Source organism: Pogona vitticeps, chromosome 3, assembly GCF_051106095.1.
Source record: "Pogona vitticeps strain Pit_001003342236 chromosome 3, PviZW2.1, whole genome shotgun sequence".
NCBI lineage: Eukaryota > Metazoa > Chordata > Lepidosauria > Squamata > Agamidae > Pogona > Pogona vitticeps.
In genome coordinates this window covers 169,879,447-169,896,033 of record NC_135785.1, presented here as the reverse complement: position 1 = coordinate 169,896,033, position 16,587 = coordinate 169,879,447, and the positions used below count along the sequence as shown (strand labels likewise).

Genomic DNA, 16,587 nt, shown 5'->3' with positions numbered 1-16,587 from the left:
CAAGAGCTATAAACTTTATACAGTTTTTAAAAGGGGAAACACACCTGTTTAGTTGTAGTTCAATACAACAGTTTCTATCACATAGTGATGATTCATCACATAGCAGGAATGCAATATCCAGCTTTGCAAAAAGCTACCTGCCAGTGTGACTGAATGATCTAATTCAACATCACACTAAGAGATGATTCCACAGGACCTCCGGCTGTGAGAAGCGTGACTGTACATGCGGCCCAAATCACCCTGCTCCAAGCAGGAGCAGCTCAGCAAACCACGGAAGCTCTGTCTCTCTGACATCTGAACTGAGCAGGGCCTCACACGCTTAGCTTCAAGCTTCCCCCAACAGGCCAGGTAAGCAATCCCAGAATAAGCTGTAGGATGTTTCACTGGCTTGCTGGCAGAAAGTCAAACCAGAAGGCTGAATATGAACCACAGAGGGAAAGTCAGAAGTTTTTTAGCTGCTCCTCCATGCAACTGAAGCTTGCATGTACCATCACCTTGCCTCATTCACAAAGAACCAGAATTTTACAGAATTCTGGTTTAGTGTGACATCCAAACACCCTGGATTTCTTTGGTGCCCTTTAATGAAAGCTGTTGTGAGCATGAAGTTGGGGTAATAGGGAAAATCATGCGAGTTTCATAACAACTAGTAAATATTGTATAAATATAGAAGATAATGCTAGGAAATTTCTACAAACTATTTTTTTAAACAACGGCTTACTAAGATGTTGGCGAATACATTTCCCCCCCCCTATAGTTTGAGGAAAGTTTGGGGAAATGAAACTTCAGATTGATGGGTGTTTCCCAGTTATGTGTTCAACTTATCAGCTGTCCTTCCACAGATTAATTTATTAAAAGCAACATTTACACCAGGTACTAAAAGAGAAAATACACTTCTAAGATTTCACCCTAGTCTCGGTTTCCAAATGCAGGCAGCGTTTTCTTCTGAATTTATGAAGTATTTTGTTGTGGATGGCAAAAACGGACCCCATCTGCCAACAGGGAACCTCTTCCACCCAAGGAAGAGTTGCTCGCCAGGTCCACCACTGTGCCAGTAAAGTAACACTAAATGGAGATGAAGCCTTCTGCTTGCACATGTTTTTTTTTTAATGGCACAAATGAGTTTATTAAGTATAAACGGAGTCTTCTTGGCACACTGCCATGGTTCCCATAATGTGAGGCAATTTCAAAGGTATTGTGACTCCCTGCAGGAAGTCACAACAATTCACACAACAACAGCAGAGCTTCTTCTCCTTCTACCCATGGCTCCCCTTGAATTTAGAGAGATACCCTGAATAGAACAGGGTCGACAGACCTCAAACCTCACCTAACCGCTTGCATATCAGAATAAAGCAGGAATCCCTAGGAATCCTTTCTTAAATGAAGAGCATGCTGGCACACGCTGCTTGATTAGTCTCACTTGCAAACTGGAGGCATTAAACAAGTCATGAAGCTTCACTCTGTAATTGTTTCCAAGACAAGAGAAGGGGAAATTTGGGGTGGGGGGGGGACGGACAAATTTTGTGACACCTTAAAGACAGCTTCTGGTTCAGAAAAGCTAAAAAAGGAACAAATCTTTAAGTTAGTTTTTAAGGTGCCACAACATGTTCTCTCTCTTTTTTTTCCTCCTTTGTTTTTCCTTTTCTCTTTTGACCAACATTTCGGCTAGTTTATCCTGTCGTCGGGCAGAAGGAAGCCTTCTTTGCCCAGTTTCTTTTCTTCCAACAATGAGAAAGGAGAAATCCCAGAACAAACACTGGATTCCTTTGCTGATTTGTTAAGAAAGAACATTCCAGAGAAAGAAAGGTGTCCACACACCAGGCAACACAACTAAGTAACTGCAGAGCAAGATGCTGGTTTGTTTAGCCACTCCTCTTGCAAGCAGGAGCCACTGATGAGTGTAGACCTTCATGCCCCATCGTTCATTACAAGCCAGGGCCTCTGAACTCATTCACTGACACCACTAACAAGTTGTTTATTCAGATGATAACTTTTTAATGAGACAAGCGCCACAAACAAGTTTCCCTGTTATATACTACTAATAAAAGTTTTGAGAGAGAGAAAAAAAAAACTTTTTAGACTTTGTTGTTGTGGACTGAAGCTGGAAAAGGGAAGATTTCCCCACTGAATATTCAAGGAATAAACACAGAGCAAGTCTTGCAATAGAAACTAGGGGTTTTTTTTTGCCTTTGAGCAGCTTCTACCTGCTTCACCCCCATGGTTTATCCTTTGCCTTCCACTCCCTATTGCCCACAATTCTGTTAAGTTCTACCAACCCTAGATGTATCGATACATTCTTAGACACTCTAAAAATGCAAACACTCACAATTTATTAGATACACAGTTTGGCATGTCCTCACATTTCGCCTTTGCACAAACTATAAAAACAGATTTTCCCCCAAATAAATTATTTCAGGAAATGAGAAATCACACATACAATCCCTTGGGATCACTGGGGTGGGGGGTGGGGGGAAGAGACCGGATTAGAGATGGGTATGAACTTCCAGTTCATGCCCATTTGTCCTTTGGGCAAATAGGTGCTCGGTGCTTCCCAGCCCTTCCTCCTCCAGCAGGCACCCACTCAGAGGCAGCACCTGGAGTAGGCAGGATAGGGAAACCAGAATGCTGCCTCTGAGTGGGCGCCTGCTGGAGGAGGCAGGGCAGGGAAGCACTGAACACCTTTTCATGCCCATCTCTAGACAGGATATAAATGTGCCAAATAAATAAATACACCCACACAAGATTAACCAGACTGTACCTTCAAAATCTTGCAGGATGTGACCATCCTTAAAGGGTAGTGTCTGTTTTAGCTGCTGGTCCAACATACTGTGTACTGTAATGAACTCTTCATCCAGAGCAATTACATAGGGAAAACAGAGGGCAGCACCAATTACATTTTCTGACCAGTGAACAGGAGCACGCTGGGAAATGCCATCCACAGTTGCAAACATACCTGGCAGTTTAAAAAGAGAATATGGGGGGGGGCATCAAAGTTTATAGACAATCAGCAGATCAACTGCATTTCCAAGGTCTGTGTTGTTGTTGTTTTTTTGGCATGAATATACAGTACTGAACCTTGGAAGTAATAAATCACAAGTAATGCACATCTTTCATAGAACATGCAGTAAATGTGCCGTAGTGGTACACATATTCAACCCTATGAAACATCAAAATGCCTGGAGACGCACACTTCACTCTGCAGGGCAGCCACTCTGAGATGGGCACGAACCGGTTCATCCCAGTTCATAAAGGCAGCAGCACATCTGCCACTGCTCCCCTTGCCTGCCTCCTCTAACTCAAACAGCTACACAGCAGGCCCAGCTTCCTTGTTTTTTTCCTCTTCCTCAGCTATTCTCCCAGTCTTAAGCAAGAGCACAGACTTCTCTGCCCTGCCCTTTTGTCTGAGTGGGAGATCAACCAAAAGGGCAGGGCAGAGGAGCCTGAGCTATCGCCGAGATTGGAAAAATCAGTTAAGGAGGTGGAAAAAACAAGCAAGCTGGGCCCGGTGAGTGGCACTTTGAGTCAGAGTAGGCAGGGGAGGGGAGCAGCAGCGTTTGCGCTGCCTTAAGAACTGGAACAAAATAGTTTGTGTCCATCTCTACTCGGGACCTGGCAAAATAAGAAAGCTACTGTTTATTGTAGGAAATATATTGTGATAGGAAAATCATTAGTCCCAGCAAAGTAAAGTAGAGATGCACGGGGCTATGCTTGCTCTTGCTTCTTAGGTAAAAAGAGAATCTCTTTAAGGAAATAGATTCAAAAGTGGAGAAGGAAGAAAGGAGATCAGCAATCCCAAGAGTGTTAGCCTAGGAAGGTCAGCCTAGGTCAAAGCAGGTAAAAGATGGTCTAGTAAACATAAAATCTTCCCCCCTCCCCGCTCTTTTGCTTTCTCGCCCCATACCCATGCACTTTCAGTGTTAGCTAAGGTATACCTTATCATTTCCTCCTAATGGCCAAAACCATTAAAGTCCATCAATATTGTGCAAGAATGCAGAATGGAGAACATATTGACAGTGAAGTAGCATTCTATGCTCTATGCTTCACTTTCCTATCATTTTGACTGTTATAAGGGAAACAATATTACATTTCACTCTAAAGTTGGTCAGGATGTAAATCCCCACTTGTCATGTTTTCAGGCATGAGAACAAAAAGCACAACGATTTTCTCTTTGCTTTGCAAAATGGGAAGACATCAATGAAAGTTTTTGCATTTCTGAGAATGGTTTTAGTACAGTTTGTAAAAATTGCACAAAACTGACAGCAGACTTCTTAGCACATAGACATTTAAGAATCAGAAAGACCAGGTGGACTGCTTACATCTTTTAAACCAACCAGCCATTCTTTCTGTGCTTCCTGTATGTGTGTGTTTTATTTATTGCTATGGGTGGAGGAACCGTACATATTGATGAAATCAGCAGGGTGGATTAAAAAAAATCAACATTTTAAAAAAATCCAATTGATTTAAATTGTGATTTTTATTAAAAAAATGATTTTAAAAATTAAACTGTTAAAAATCCTATTTTTAAAAAATAAAATCCACCCTGGAAATCAGTGATCTCTAATGTACGGTATTAGCAAAAAGGCTATGATGCCTCAATTGCAAGTTAATTTTGAACATTAAACAGCATCAAAGTCTCTATATGTTGTTTCAATAAGAATATTCTGGACCTCACAGTTAGAGAACCCTTCCTTAGAGCAGTAAGAACCTGACACAAATCTTATATGGGCACATCAACTATAGCAACTCTAAAGTTCCATAAAACATCAAAAATCAAATTTGACAGACCTGTAGTACTTTGGATAATTAGGTACCCTAAAGCAGTGGTCCCCAACCTTGGGCCTCCAGATGTTCTTGGACTACAACTCCCAGAAGCCTTCACCACCCCCTCTGCTGGCCAGGATTTCTGGGAGTTGTAGTCCAAGAACATCTGGAGGCCCAAGGTTGGGGACCACTGCCCTAAAGGGCCAGGCTGTACAGAGGATTTCCAAGGTTACAACAGATTCATTTTACATTACTCTACATTAGACATTACTCTGCCTCAGACTACAGCTGGCTAGATAGCTCAGTGAGTCAGGAGGCTGAGAACTGAATTCCCCCCTGTGCCTCCTGGGAGAAAAGCCAGCCTGTGTGGCCTTGGGCAAGCTGCAGAGTCCCAAGATGGATCCAAAAGAAGGGAATAGTAAATCACATGAGTATTCTGTACCTACAAGAACCTGAAAAAAGTAGTCAGAACTCAGAATCAACATGGTGGGATTTTTATTACATTAGAGTCTAATTATGAAAGAGTTCTGCAAGACAATAATAAACTTTGCAAGCATGACAGGTTGCTCCCACTGACTTTTTAATGTCAGGCCAAGACAACAGCCCAATAATTACACCTTTATTTTATTGGTGCTATATAAGGATTTTGCAAAGTACTGAGCTTTTACTTTAGCATTTTAAATTGATTTAAATAGTGCAATTTTCAACATTCTGCTTATTTCATTTTATGTTTTTGTAACTGGTTTTGTTGTACACCATCATAGCAGTACACCATCATAGCAGTTTTCCAGAAAGGCAGTATAAAAAAATAAAAGACGAGCAAGATATGGATAAAACTGTACAAAGCGACAAATCTGATGAAGCAAGTTTTGTATAAATACAAACAAACAAACTTAGATCAAGTTTTAGGACAGATAAGGTAAAAAAAATCCTTTGCAGGGGGATGCAACAACCATTACAACCTTACCTAATCCTCCAGGTCCAGCCAACAGGAACTCTTCTCTACCTATTCTTTTCACAATTGGCCGTCTCTCTTCGCTAGAGTAAGGAAACAGATCCTGGGAGACTCCAGTATTATAATTCAGGATAATATACTGAGTGGTTAGAGCAAGGCATAAATAATGGCCATCCACAGCCACAGCACAGGGCTGTTCCTGAGTGGAAACCTCCTTCACAATCTGGACTCTGTCCTCATATACCAGGAACAGCTGAATGGTCCTTCGTTTGACAGAAACGATACAAACCTCGACACAGAATGGGTCCCCACTCACAGGATTCTCATTCAAAGTGAATGTCACAGCTCCTTTGATCCTTGCCCCTGTGGGGATAGGCTCCAAGTTCATCATGTTCATCAACGTTATGGTATTGTCACATAGCACGAGAAGCCGATTGAGGGCTGACGCTGCTTTCAGCTCTCCCACAGCTTTCCGAAAACTTAGGTATTTATGCAGCTGCTTGGTGACAGAAAAAGTTGTCTTCTCTGCTGGTGAATTTTTTTCTTCCAGGAGGAAGTGGCAGATAGAACCGTCATTGGTGCCAATGTAGAGATTCCGTCCACAACACTCAATGCATTCAATATTGATCCGATTTTTGTCATTCATCAACATTTCCCGCTCAACTGCGGGAACAAGCTTGAAGGCCTTGACACTCATTGTGCTTTCCAGATGAGCTGATGGGCAAAGAAAAAGAGACTATTTTTATTCTCACCCAGGCAACGGTGAACAAATAGGACATTTAAAATCAACTAGTTAAGATTCTTATGCTCATTAATATTTCCTAAAAATAAGTGCACCTTCTACCATGAAACAAGAAATGATACAGTTCTCAACACATATGAAGATGACCATAATACAGAATAAGAAGCTCAGAGCAAAAGCAATCTAATACTGAAGTGGTTTGGTGTTTATGTACCACTGGACATAACAAAATCTCTAAATGGTTTACACCAGTGGTTCTTAACCTTGGGTTACTCAGGTGTTTTTGTATAGCAACTCCCAGAAACCCCAGCCAGCACAGCTGGTGGTGAAGGCTTCTGGGAGTTGCAGTCCAAAAACACCTGAGTAACCCAAGGTTAAGAACCACTGGTTTACACTAAAAACAAAGAAGATAACATAAAAGCCAATATAATACAATTTCAGAACTTTAAAATAATTAAAAACCCATTGACATCTAATATGCAAGTAGAATGATGGAAAGAGTCACTACTGGCCAGGACAGGCCTTTATCAACAAGCATTTTTTTTAAACAGGATTATAAAAGCTAGCATTGTTTCTGCCTCTCAAGCCATGCAGAGGAAAGTGTTCCAAAGGGAGGTTGCTACTATTTAAAAGACCCACCTTTGTGCTATTAGTTAACAACCAAAAAAGACCTTCAGGTAAAGCTATCAGGAGTCAAATCAGCATGTCTCAGGTTAAGGCAATCTGCTAGAAGTTCTGGCCTTAGGTGTTCAAGGCTTTTTCTATTAATTTACAGGAGACTCACCCTAATCTCACCAGCTCCTGCTCCAGGTTGATGATGAAGACCATAGTGACAGTAAAGGAGATCACATCCATAAAGCTATGCAGAGCAACTATGCTGCTTGTCACTTTGTCCAAGATAATACCACTTCAAATAACTATACCAGGAGGATGCATGTAATATACATGCTCGACATATTTTATTTTATTGCATTTTTATTTACTGCTTTAATTTCATGCCTTTCTTCCAATAGGGAACTCAAGAAGATGTCTTTCCAGTTACTCTTCTATCCAGACAGTGGTAAGCCCCAAATCTAAGCTTCAGTCAAGTGGGTGCATCCTATGCCTCCAGATCATGTCTACACAGAGCATGGGATGGAAGCTGGCCAGCCCATCATGGGCCTATAGAGAACCTGCTCAAAAAGGGTTTGTTTCATGATTTACAAATTTCAACAAATATTTAGCATTTTTCACCTATTATGTGTGCACAATAATCATAAGTTACAGCTACTCAGTAATCTACAAGCACAAAAATTGTGTTTATGCTTGCTCTGATGTCCCACTATGTTCTAGAAATGCTAGTATGCATATCCATGCAGACATGCTCTTCTGTTAGTGCATCCCAGAGATCTGCCACAGAGTAATGTGCCAAGTCTTGCTGCTAGAACAGCTTAAAAAAAAACCCAGCAGGACAAGGGAGGAACTGACCTGTGCCAGATCCAAATCTCCTCTAGCCTAAGGATGCAGCCACAATGCGACCACAGTGCTGGACCAAAAACAGGATTCTCCTAAGCAAAGTGGACAAAAATTTGTGGTTTTTTTAAAAAACGATTTAAATAAGAATTTTTAAATTTTTAAATAATTTTTTTAGATTTAAATTGTGACTTACATTGATTTGATTTAAGTCAAATCCACCCTGCTCCTTAGGAATTCCCATCATTCCTAGAACAGGAGGGATCTGGATTCAGCACAACCTCCACCAGTCGGCTGAGCCAGTTCTTGGCTACTTGGACTGGTCAGGGTTGTACTGCTAGTGTACAAAGTTATTGTACAACTTGAAACATCATCATAGTTTGGTAGTTTTAATACTTTTCTTAAAATTAGATTTTATGGAATCTTAAACCATCTAATATACTCACTGACTGCACAGAACTAGAGATGGGGATATTTGTATACGAATAGCCACATCCCTGACACAGCTAGACCTAATGAGAGTCCAGCCCCTGGGACCAGACCACCCACTCATGTGTCCTGCCTGGAGTGGCCAGCCAAGCAGGAAGAGAGCGAAGCTCCGGCCACCATTGGCAGGATGAGCACAACTGGCACTGCAGCAGCTCGTGTGAGTGGACAGTCCAGCCCCAGGGGCCGAACCCTTGTTAAAGTCCAGCTGTGTAGGGATATTTGTATTCATATATGAATATGAATATCCTCATCTCTACCCAGAACCCTTTTATATTCCTACCCTGTTTCCCCGAAAATAAGACCTAACCTGAAAATGAGTCCTAGTATGATTTTTCAGCATGCTCATTATACCCCCAAAATAAGTCCCAGTTAAGTGAAACCCTGCCCTCCACCATTGTGCAGCAACCAAATGACATGACTGTATTCGGATAAATGTAGATTGTTGTACATGAAAAAAATAAAGCATCCCCTGAAAATAAGCCCTAATGCATTTTTGGAGGAAAAATTACCGTATTTTTCGCTCCATAAGACGCACCTCTCCATAAGACGCACCAAATTTTTAGGAGAAGAAAACAGGAAAAAAATCTGTTTTCTTCTCCTAAAAATTGGTGAGCCTTATGGAGAGGTCTGTCTTATGGAACACAACCTAGGACCCTTTGGAGGCTCACCCAGACCCCCTGAAGGCCAGAGGGGGCAAAATCACCACCTTCTGGGGCTCTTTTGAGGTTTGGAAAGCTTCAGAAGAGCCCCAGAAGGTGGCAATTTCGCCCCCTCTAGCCTGGTGGGGGGGCAGGGTGAGCCTCCAAAGGGTCCTAGAGTGTGTTCCAGGACCCTTTAGAGACTCACCCTGCCCCCCCCCGGGGTCAGAGGGGGCAAAATCGCCACCTTCTGGGCTCTTTAAAGGCTTGGGAAGCTTCAAAAGAGCCCCAGAAGGTGGTGATTTTGCCCCCCCTGGACCTGTGGGGGGGTGGGGGTAGCGTGGCAAGGGTCCGAGGGGGCCTTCCAGACCCTTGCCACGCTACCCCCCCACAGGGCCAGCGTGGGCGAAATAGCGACCTTCCAGGACCTTTTGAGAAGCTTTCCAGCCTCTCAAAAGGTCCTGGGAGCTGGTGATTTCGCCAGGGCTGGCCCCGTGGGGGTGGGGGGTGGGGGCAGCCTGGCAAGGGTCCTGGGAGGCTCCCTTGGACCCTTGCCACGCTACCCCCACCCCCCCACGGGGCCAGCCTTGGCAAAATTGCCAGGTTCTGGGAGTGTTTGGAGGCTCCCCAAGCCTCCAAACACTCCCAGAACCTGGCGATTTTGCCAAGGCTGGCCCCGTGGGGAGGTGGGGGCAGCCTGGCAAGGGTCCTGGGACGCTCCCTTGGACCCTTGCCACGCTAACCCCACCCCCCCCCCCCACGGGGCCAGGGGGGTAAAATCGCCAGCTTCTGGGAGTGTTTGGAGGCTCAAAAGGTCCTGGGAGGCTCCCTTGGACCCTTGCCACGCTACCCCCACCCCCCCACGGGGCCAGGGGGGGTAAAATCACCAGCTTCTGGGAGTGTTTTGAGGCTTGGGAAGCCTCAAAACACTCCCAGAAACTGGCGATTTTGCTGGTGGGAGGAGCGTCGCAAGGGTCTGAGTGAGCTTCCAGGACCCTTGCAACGTTCCCCCCACCTGGAAGCTGGCGATTTCGCCTGCGCTGGCCCCATGGGTGCGTGCGGGAGCATCGCAAGGGTCCTGGAAGGCTCCCTTGGACCCTTGCGACGCTCCCCCCACGGGGCCAGTGGGGGCGAAGTCACCACCTTCGCACCATAAGACGCACAGACTTTCTACCCCCCTTTTGGAGGGGAAAAAAGTGCGTCTTATGGTGCAAAAAATACGGTAATATAAGATCCTGTCTTATTTTCAGGGAAACACGGTATTTCTTTTTATTGGGAAGAAACCAGCACTCCGGTCATTGGCTTCCATTTCCCAGCATATTCTATAGTCTTAGAAAGTCAGATTACACTTTTAAATACTTTCATTAAGCCAATATCCTTTAAAACTAATAATCTGTAATATAACAAACATTAATAGTAATATTACAAATTATAATGCTAATTATTATTACTATAAGTGCTATTATTATAAATAACTTTATGTTGTCAATTCAATTTTGACACACCCTACTTGTTCCAAAAACCACCACAAGTCTTGAGGAAGCTTAAAAAATGAGTATGCCTCTTAGAAACTGCATCTTTAAAATGCTACAAGACTCTTGTGTTGGTTTTGGTGCAACAGACTAACAAGTCTACCTCCTTAGTATATTCTTATTGATTTTATACATACACATACAAATCACACTTCTAGAATAAACTGTCTGGTTTAACTCCACAGTTTATCTTGTTAGCCACAGACAATGAAGAGGAAGGAGAAAAGAAAGGAGGATAATTTTAGAGCAATATCATACACATGTGGAGTCCCACTGACTCTCAATCTCCCAAGTAGTTACAGTACTTTTTAATCAGACATAATCAAGCATAAAGAGCTGATGTACCATAGTTGCCAGATGTGTGATTCAAGAAATGTACCATTTAAATCTCACCCAACCACAAGGTATTGTGTTTCAGCTTCAACCCCATTTGCAATACAGATACAATAATACGGACCTATTTTATGGACTGTTACAAGGACTGCTGGGTATATACAGCACTTTGTGCACTTGTGTGTACAGTCTTTGCCTTACTGCCTCTCTAGGGGTGACTTGTGTGATCGTGAGTGTGCAGGACAGTTCAAATAAAAACAAAACCAGCAGAATCAGTCCTGTGAAACCTCATCAAGATGTTACAACCCACACATCTTGCAATGGCACAATATGGAAAGTGCTATTGTGAAATTCTACACCTTTGTCCGGTCAGAATTCTTAACCAGACTGAAACTCATGAACTTCCTTCAGTTTAGAGATTTCAAAATGCTGTTACTGCCCTGATGAAAGTTTGGGAGGTCACACCAGGGATTCAGGACATCCCTATTTATTTAATGCATAGAGACCCAAAGGAGACACAATTGCCTTCCAAAACTAGCCGGTTAGTCGCATTTTCAAGCACACAGCACAAGAAACCTAAACACGGGCCACTCTGTCTCTCTCTTTTTCCAATATAACAGATTTTTAATTTTGTATGTGTGTGGGGGAAGGGGGAGTAATCATCAGAATAAGGCCATCATTGGTTATCAAAACAAGATCTGAGGATCTCAAAATCGACGGACAAGCTGCCTCTTCGTCCTAAGGGAGACCAAGGCGCCCCTCTCTGCATTATGCACCCCAAAGACCCGGGGGGGGAGCGCCTCGTCCGCTGCAACTGAACCCACTCTCCTTCCACCACCCCCAGTCATGCACCCCCCCCCATTAAGGAACCCCGATATGATCCTTTCCACTTGCTAGTATCCCCCACTCCTAATAATAATACCACCAGGTGGGAGTCCATGTTCCGCATCACCGGCAAAAGCCAGGCCGGGCTCCCGAGCGCCGGGGCACCTACCTCCGGGGAAGCCAGGCTACCACGCCCATCCCCGGGGAAAGGGGCGGAGAGGGGAGGGAATGCAGGCACCGGGTCTGGGCAAAACCCAACAGGAGGACGCTGCACCGCGACCGGGGGGGGGGAGGATGACAGAAAAGCCAGGCGGGCGGATAGAGAAGAGCAAGCAGACGGAGCCTCCCTCCCTTCTCCCCCCCCCCCGGGCCGGTCAGAGCCGAGGCCTCTCTCCCCGGGGCTCTCTCCTCTCCTCTCACCTCCGCCCAGCTCCGGTCACGGCCAGCCTTCCCCGGCTTCCCCTCTCCCGCGAGGCCCCGGCGCCGTCCGTGACTCTCCCGCCACCGTTGCGAGCCTGGCGAGGCGCCGCAGCTGATTCTCCGTCTTCTTCTTCCTCCTCCTCCTCCTCCTCCTCCGGGGGCGGCTCCCCGGCGCTTCCGGTCACAAGGCGAGCCGCCAGCCGGGCCTCCTCCCGCGGTGCCTGAGAGCCGAAAGGGAAGGGGGTGGCGCTGGGCTTCCGCCCGACCCACCTACCCACCCACCCACGGGTGGACGGACACACCCTCACCCTCCCAGGACGGTCTTGCCCGTGCCTACTCTTGAGGAGACCCTGCTGAGTGTCATGGGGCTCGGTGTGTTTAGGGAGGCTGGGAATTTCTCCTACACAGGATCTGTAGGGGTGGCATCCTTAGCCAGTGCGTTACTAGAGAGATTTTCCCAAACGTGGGTCGGGAAGCTATGAATCCCCCAACTCCCAAAATTTATTATTTTCATGCCCCCAGACACACCGTGTTGTAGCGTCGGACGGTTCTTCGGGTTGTTCTTCCTCCCGGAAATGGCTGCTTTGATGTATTTTTTTTTTTGTTCCAGCACCTCTCAGCAAGGATGTTGTGTTGTTTTGAAACCGCTCTCCCAGATTCTTCACGCGACCAGATCTTCTTCTTTCCTCCCCTTTTTAAAAAAATTATGAATGTTCAACTGTTATACTATCTCTGCCTTTGGTTTCCGCTTAAGTAACCAGTGTTCTGCTTCCAGCATTTTTATTTCATTTCTGTGCCACCTTTCTCCTAGTTACTGGACCCTAGGCAACTCATAATTAAAAAAAAAAAACAGTTAAAAACAATGAATTATTGAAAAGGATTTTAAAATATATTAGAGTTAAAATTATTAATTAAAACTGTTAAAAACACCTTAAAAAGATTTAAGCTTGCATAAAATAATAATATGCAGCACCCAGCATTAAAATTCTTCACTGCCCTAATTAGCATTACATGGTATGATTACATTGATAAATAATGTGGGAAATGTTTCAAGACTAAGATGGTCAGATTCACATTATTTTCTGCTGACTACATGACATATATGCCCATGCAGATCTGACCCCCAATCCATTGCTCACCTCCCCATCCATAATTTTTTCTCCATTGCTGGGGCTTCTACTTTTTTTGAATTGAATGCATTCACACTGGTTCACATAGTGATTACTTGAACCTATGTAGAAGGGTTTGTAGCTAATGTGAGACAGGCAGGGCAGCAGGGAAACCTCTGCCCCCCAAACTTGGTACTTGGATCTGTTTTCCTTTTTCCTTCCTGTTCTATTCCGCCCCCGCCTCTTTTTAAAGCTTGCTGCCTGGTGCTAGGGCAGCTAGCTAATCAAAGGCAAAAGAGAGGCAATTAATCAGCAGAGATAGAGAGGAGGAAGTTGTCAATATATTTCCATTTTTTAAGAGAGCTGTGCTCTAACAGTGCCTCCCACAAATCTGGACAGCCAGAGCAGAAACACCTGAACAAGCTGCAAACAAGGCTTTTTGAGTGCCAATTTCCTCCCCTCTCCCTGCTGACTCCTATGTGGTTGGCTGAAGAGAATTAACCAAGGTGCAACTTCACAGCAGATCCACTTGTATTTTTTTCACTATGTGGTTGCACTCTAGGTTAAAGCAACAAGATTTCCGCAACTGAATACTACATTTCAATAACAGAGTGGATATTTGCATTCATGTCCCAGGGGAGATGAATATGAATATCACCACTACAGGTGGGTGGGCCCTTTTGACCCCCCCTCCCCAAACTGTCTGGTCTACATCACTTGCAGCATGGTGCGTGGGACCATCATTGTTTGCACTGTGCCAACCACAGAAATAGCCTGTCTGGGGCTTCCCTGCATGACTGACCACTTCAGTGAGGAGGTGGGATGACGAGTCTCCTTGCTCATCTGCTGAGTGATCAGTAGCACAGGGAGGCGGGGAAGCCCCAGCCAGGCTACTTCCATGACTGGCACGGCACAAATGACAATGGCTATGCGCACTGTAAATGGTAAGTGAACCAGCCAGTTCTAGGGGTGGGTCGAAAGGGCCCAGCCACCTGTGGTGGGGATATTCATATTTGTCTCCCCTGGGAGATGAGTACAAATATTCAATTTCTAATTTCAATCCCCAAATGCATGATGTTTTCCTAACAATACAATTCTAACTTGCCAGTATGGATTGACGCTAAGCTAGCTGAAGCTGGCTCACTACAACTGCCCTAAGGACACTAAAAATTATTTAGTTGTACCTTCACTTTGGTCTAACTTTGTGTCAGCATTGTGGCTGGGTTCCTAGACTGGAAAATATTCGAATATGAAGTAATGGGCTCCTCCCTTGCCTTGTCTATTCTCCCCCTCTTTTGGCTGTTCTGCGGGTAAATCCTAGAAAGCAGAACAATTGTGGCAGCCGATAGCTCTGTCCAGAGGCGTCTAAAATCATCCAGCACAAAGCATTTCTGCATGCAGGGAAGAGGTTCATGCATAATCCTATTTACCCATTTCCACAGGTGTATTTCTGCATTAGGACTGAACTGCTACGCTGTATTAAATCCCATTGAATTCAGTGGGACTTATCTGAGTAGGCACATATAGGCTTATATTATTTACAGTACTATGTATCTATTTTTATTTTATGAAAATAAAAAAATGTACACGAAGACAAAAGCCAAACAACCACAGGGAAAATATTAACTATAAGGCCACTGACCAACCGCATAGCAAATATTACTAATATGCTGTAACATGTCTTCGGACAAACGCTGGCTCTATGGCTTGAAGAGCGGGATGAGCGCCGCCCCCTAGAGTCGGACACGACTGGACAAAAAAATTGTCAAGGGGAACCTTTACCTTTACCTTTATACTGATTCATTTCAACTCCTGTTATTTGTTTGACTGGGTTAAGCAAGATCAGAAAGCATAACTGAGCATTAGTAACTGGTACAGCAAGTTTCTAGGTTAATTATTTTCTTTGTGTTGGTGCAGCAAAGAGCTCTGTATACAGAGACTGTATGTACTATGAACTCTAAAAGCATTCATGATGGAACAGATCAGCCTTGTGCCCAACTGATCTTATATATAGCTGTTTGTGATTGGGTTCTAATTTTAAGACAGGCAGTTCCTCACCCTTCAAGTAAGTCATCACAGGAATCAGTGCAACGTTATACAATGGTTTAATAGCTTTTAACGGTGTAGCATGAACAACTTCTGTGGATCCAATGGGACCAACAACTATTGAAGTTTCAGGCCACATCTCATGTAATCCCAGCTTTTCAAAAGTGTCGTTTAACGAGGGGCCATTCCAAACTTCTCGTGATTGGTGGGCTTCCTCATGGGATGACTCCTCACCACGCAAATAGTCCTGCAACATGGGTGTGGAGCCCAGTCACCTTTGGGATGCATCGACCTGGTTGGTATCGGGTCCAGACGCACCACCTTCTTCCATGGACCTTTCCCTCTTGGGGAAAAGACCGCCCATTCCAGAGGTTCCACCTCCCCCCAATTGTATTTCAATCCCCACACCTTCCTTGCCCTTTGGAACCGTCCTCTCTCGTTCATCTTTCGTCTCCCTCTTATGGGGAAAGGAGAACACATATGGCTTGTGGGACTGACTTATCTTCTTCTCTACCTCCTGCCTCCAGACTTTCCCACTTTTCTGATCCCCGGCCCCTCTTTTCCCATGCTAACCCGCTCACATCCTTCTCCTCTTCTGTCATCAAGAAACTCTCCGCTGTTGGTTGCCCCTTCCCTGCCACAGGCTTCCTGCTTTCTCTTCCCAATGCCATGGCTTGGACTGTTGAAGGTAATAGTATAAAGACGGTGCCGTATCCTTCAAACTTAGATGAGTGAGGGGACGGCTCCCTTCTAGGTTCAGCCACTTGTGCTGGTTCATCCTCACACTGTTCTAATTAGGATCTTAATCTGAACATTAAAAAGTAATTGTCTGATAAATTAAGGTGAAATCCTATACCAATTTACCTAGAAATAACCCCTATTAAAAGGGCTTTACTGAAAAGATTTTGCAATAAAATTACCAGGATGTGGTATGCAGGAAGGTAATAAAAATATAAATATGCAGTGAGTTACAGCCTGCATATCTGACTGTGCAGCTTGCCCAGGGCTGCACAGGCTGGCTCTAATCTGGGATACACAGTGGGGAATTGAACTCCCAACCTCTAGCTCCACAGCTGGATACCTAATCCACCGAACTATCCAGTCAGCTATGCAGGCTATATCTCACTGTATATTTTGTGCTCTTACTGCTTTCCTGCATACCACAATCTGGTAATTTTATTGCAAAATCTTTACAGTGAACAACTCAATCCCTTTCGAACCTCAAATGTGTGCTACAAGATTTACATTGATTAATGTACCCTGTTACCAGGGAGGAGAAACTACCGTA

General features: G+C 44.5%; 1 protein-coding gene across 4 annotated transcripts in view; it reads right to left on the bottom strand.

The window, feature by feature from the left end:
• Nucleotides 1-13,304, bottom strand: part of TGFBRAP1 (transforming growth factor beta receptor associated protein 1) — a 34,423-nt gene extending 21,119 nt beyond the window's left edge. For 3 of the 4 annotated variants that reach the window (XR_012085275.2, XR_012085274.2, XM_072994522.2), the window contains exons 1-3: nt 12,145-13,304; nt 5,726-6,427; nt 2,756-2,950 (exon numbers count right to left, since the gene is read on the bottom strand). Coding sequence is in view for 2 of the 4 variants with exons in the window: in XM_072994522.2 (XP_072850623.2) it covers nt 2,756-2,950; nt 5,726-6,410 (880 nt within the window). In the remaining 2 variants the exon portion in view is untranslated. The remainder of the gene's footprint in view (nt 1-2,755; nt 2,951-5,725; nt 6,428-12,144) is intronic. The other variant, XM_072994523.2, reaches the window with a different exon arrangement.
• Nucleotides 13,305-16,587: the final 3,283 nt, after the last annotated feature.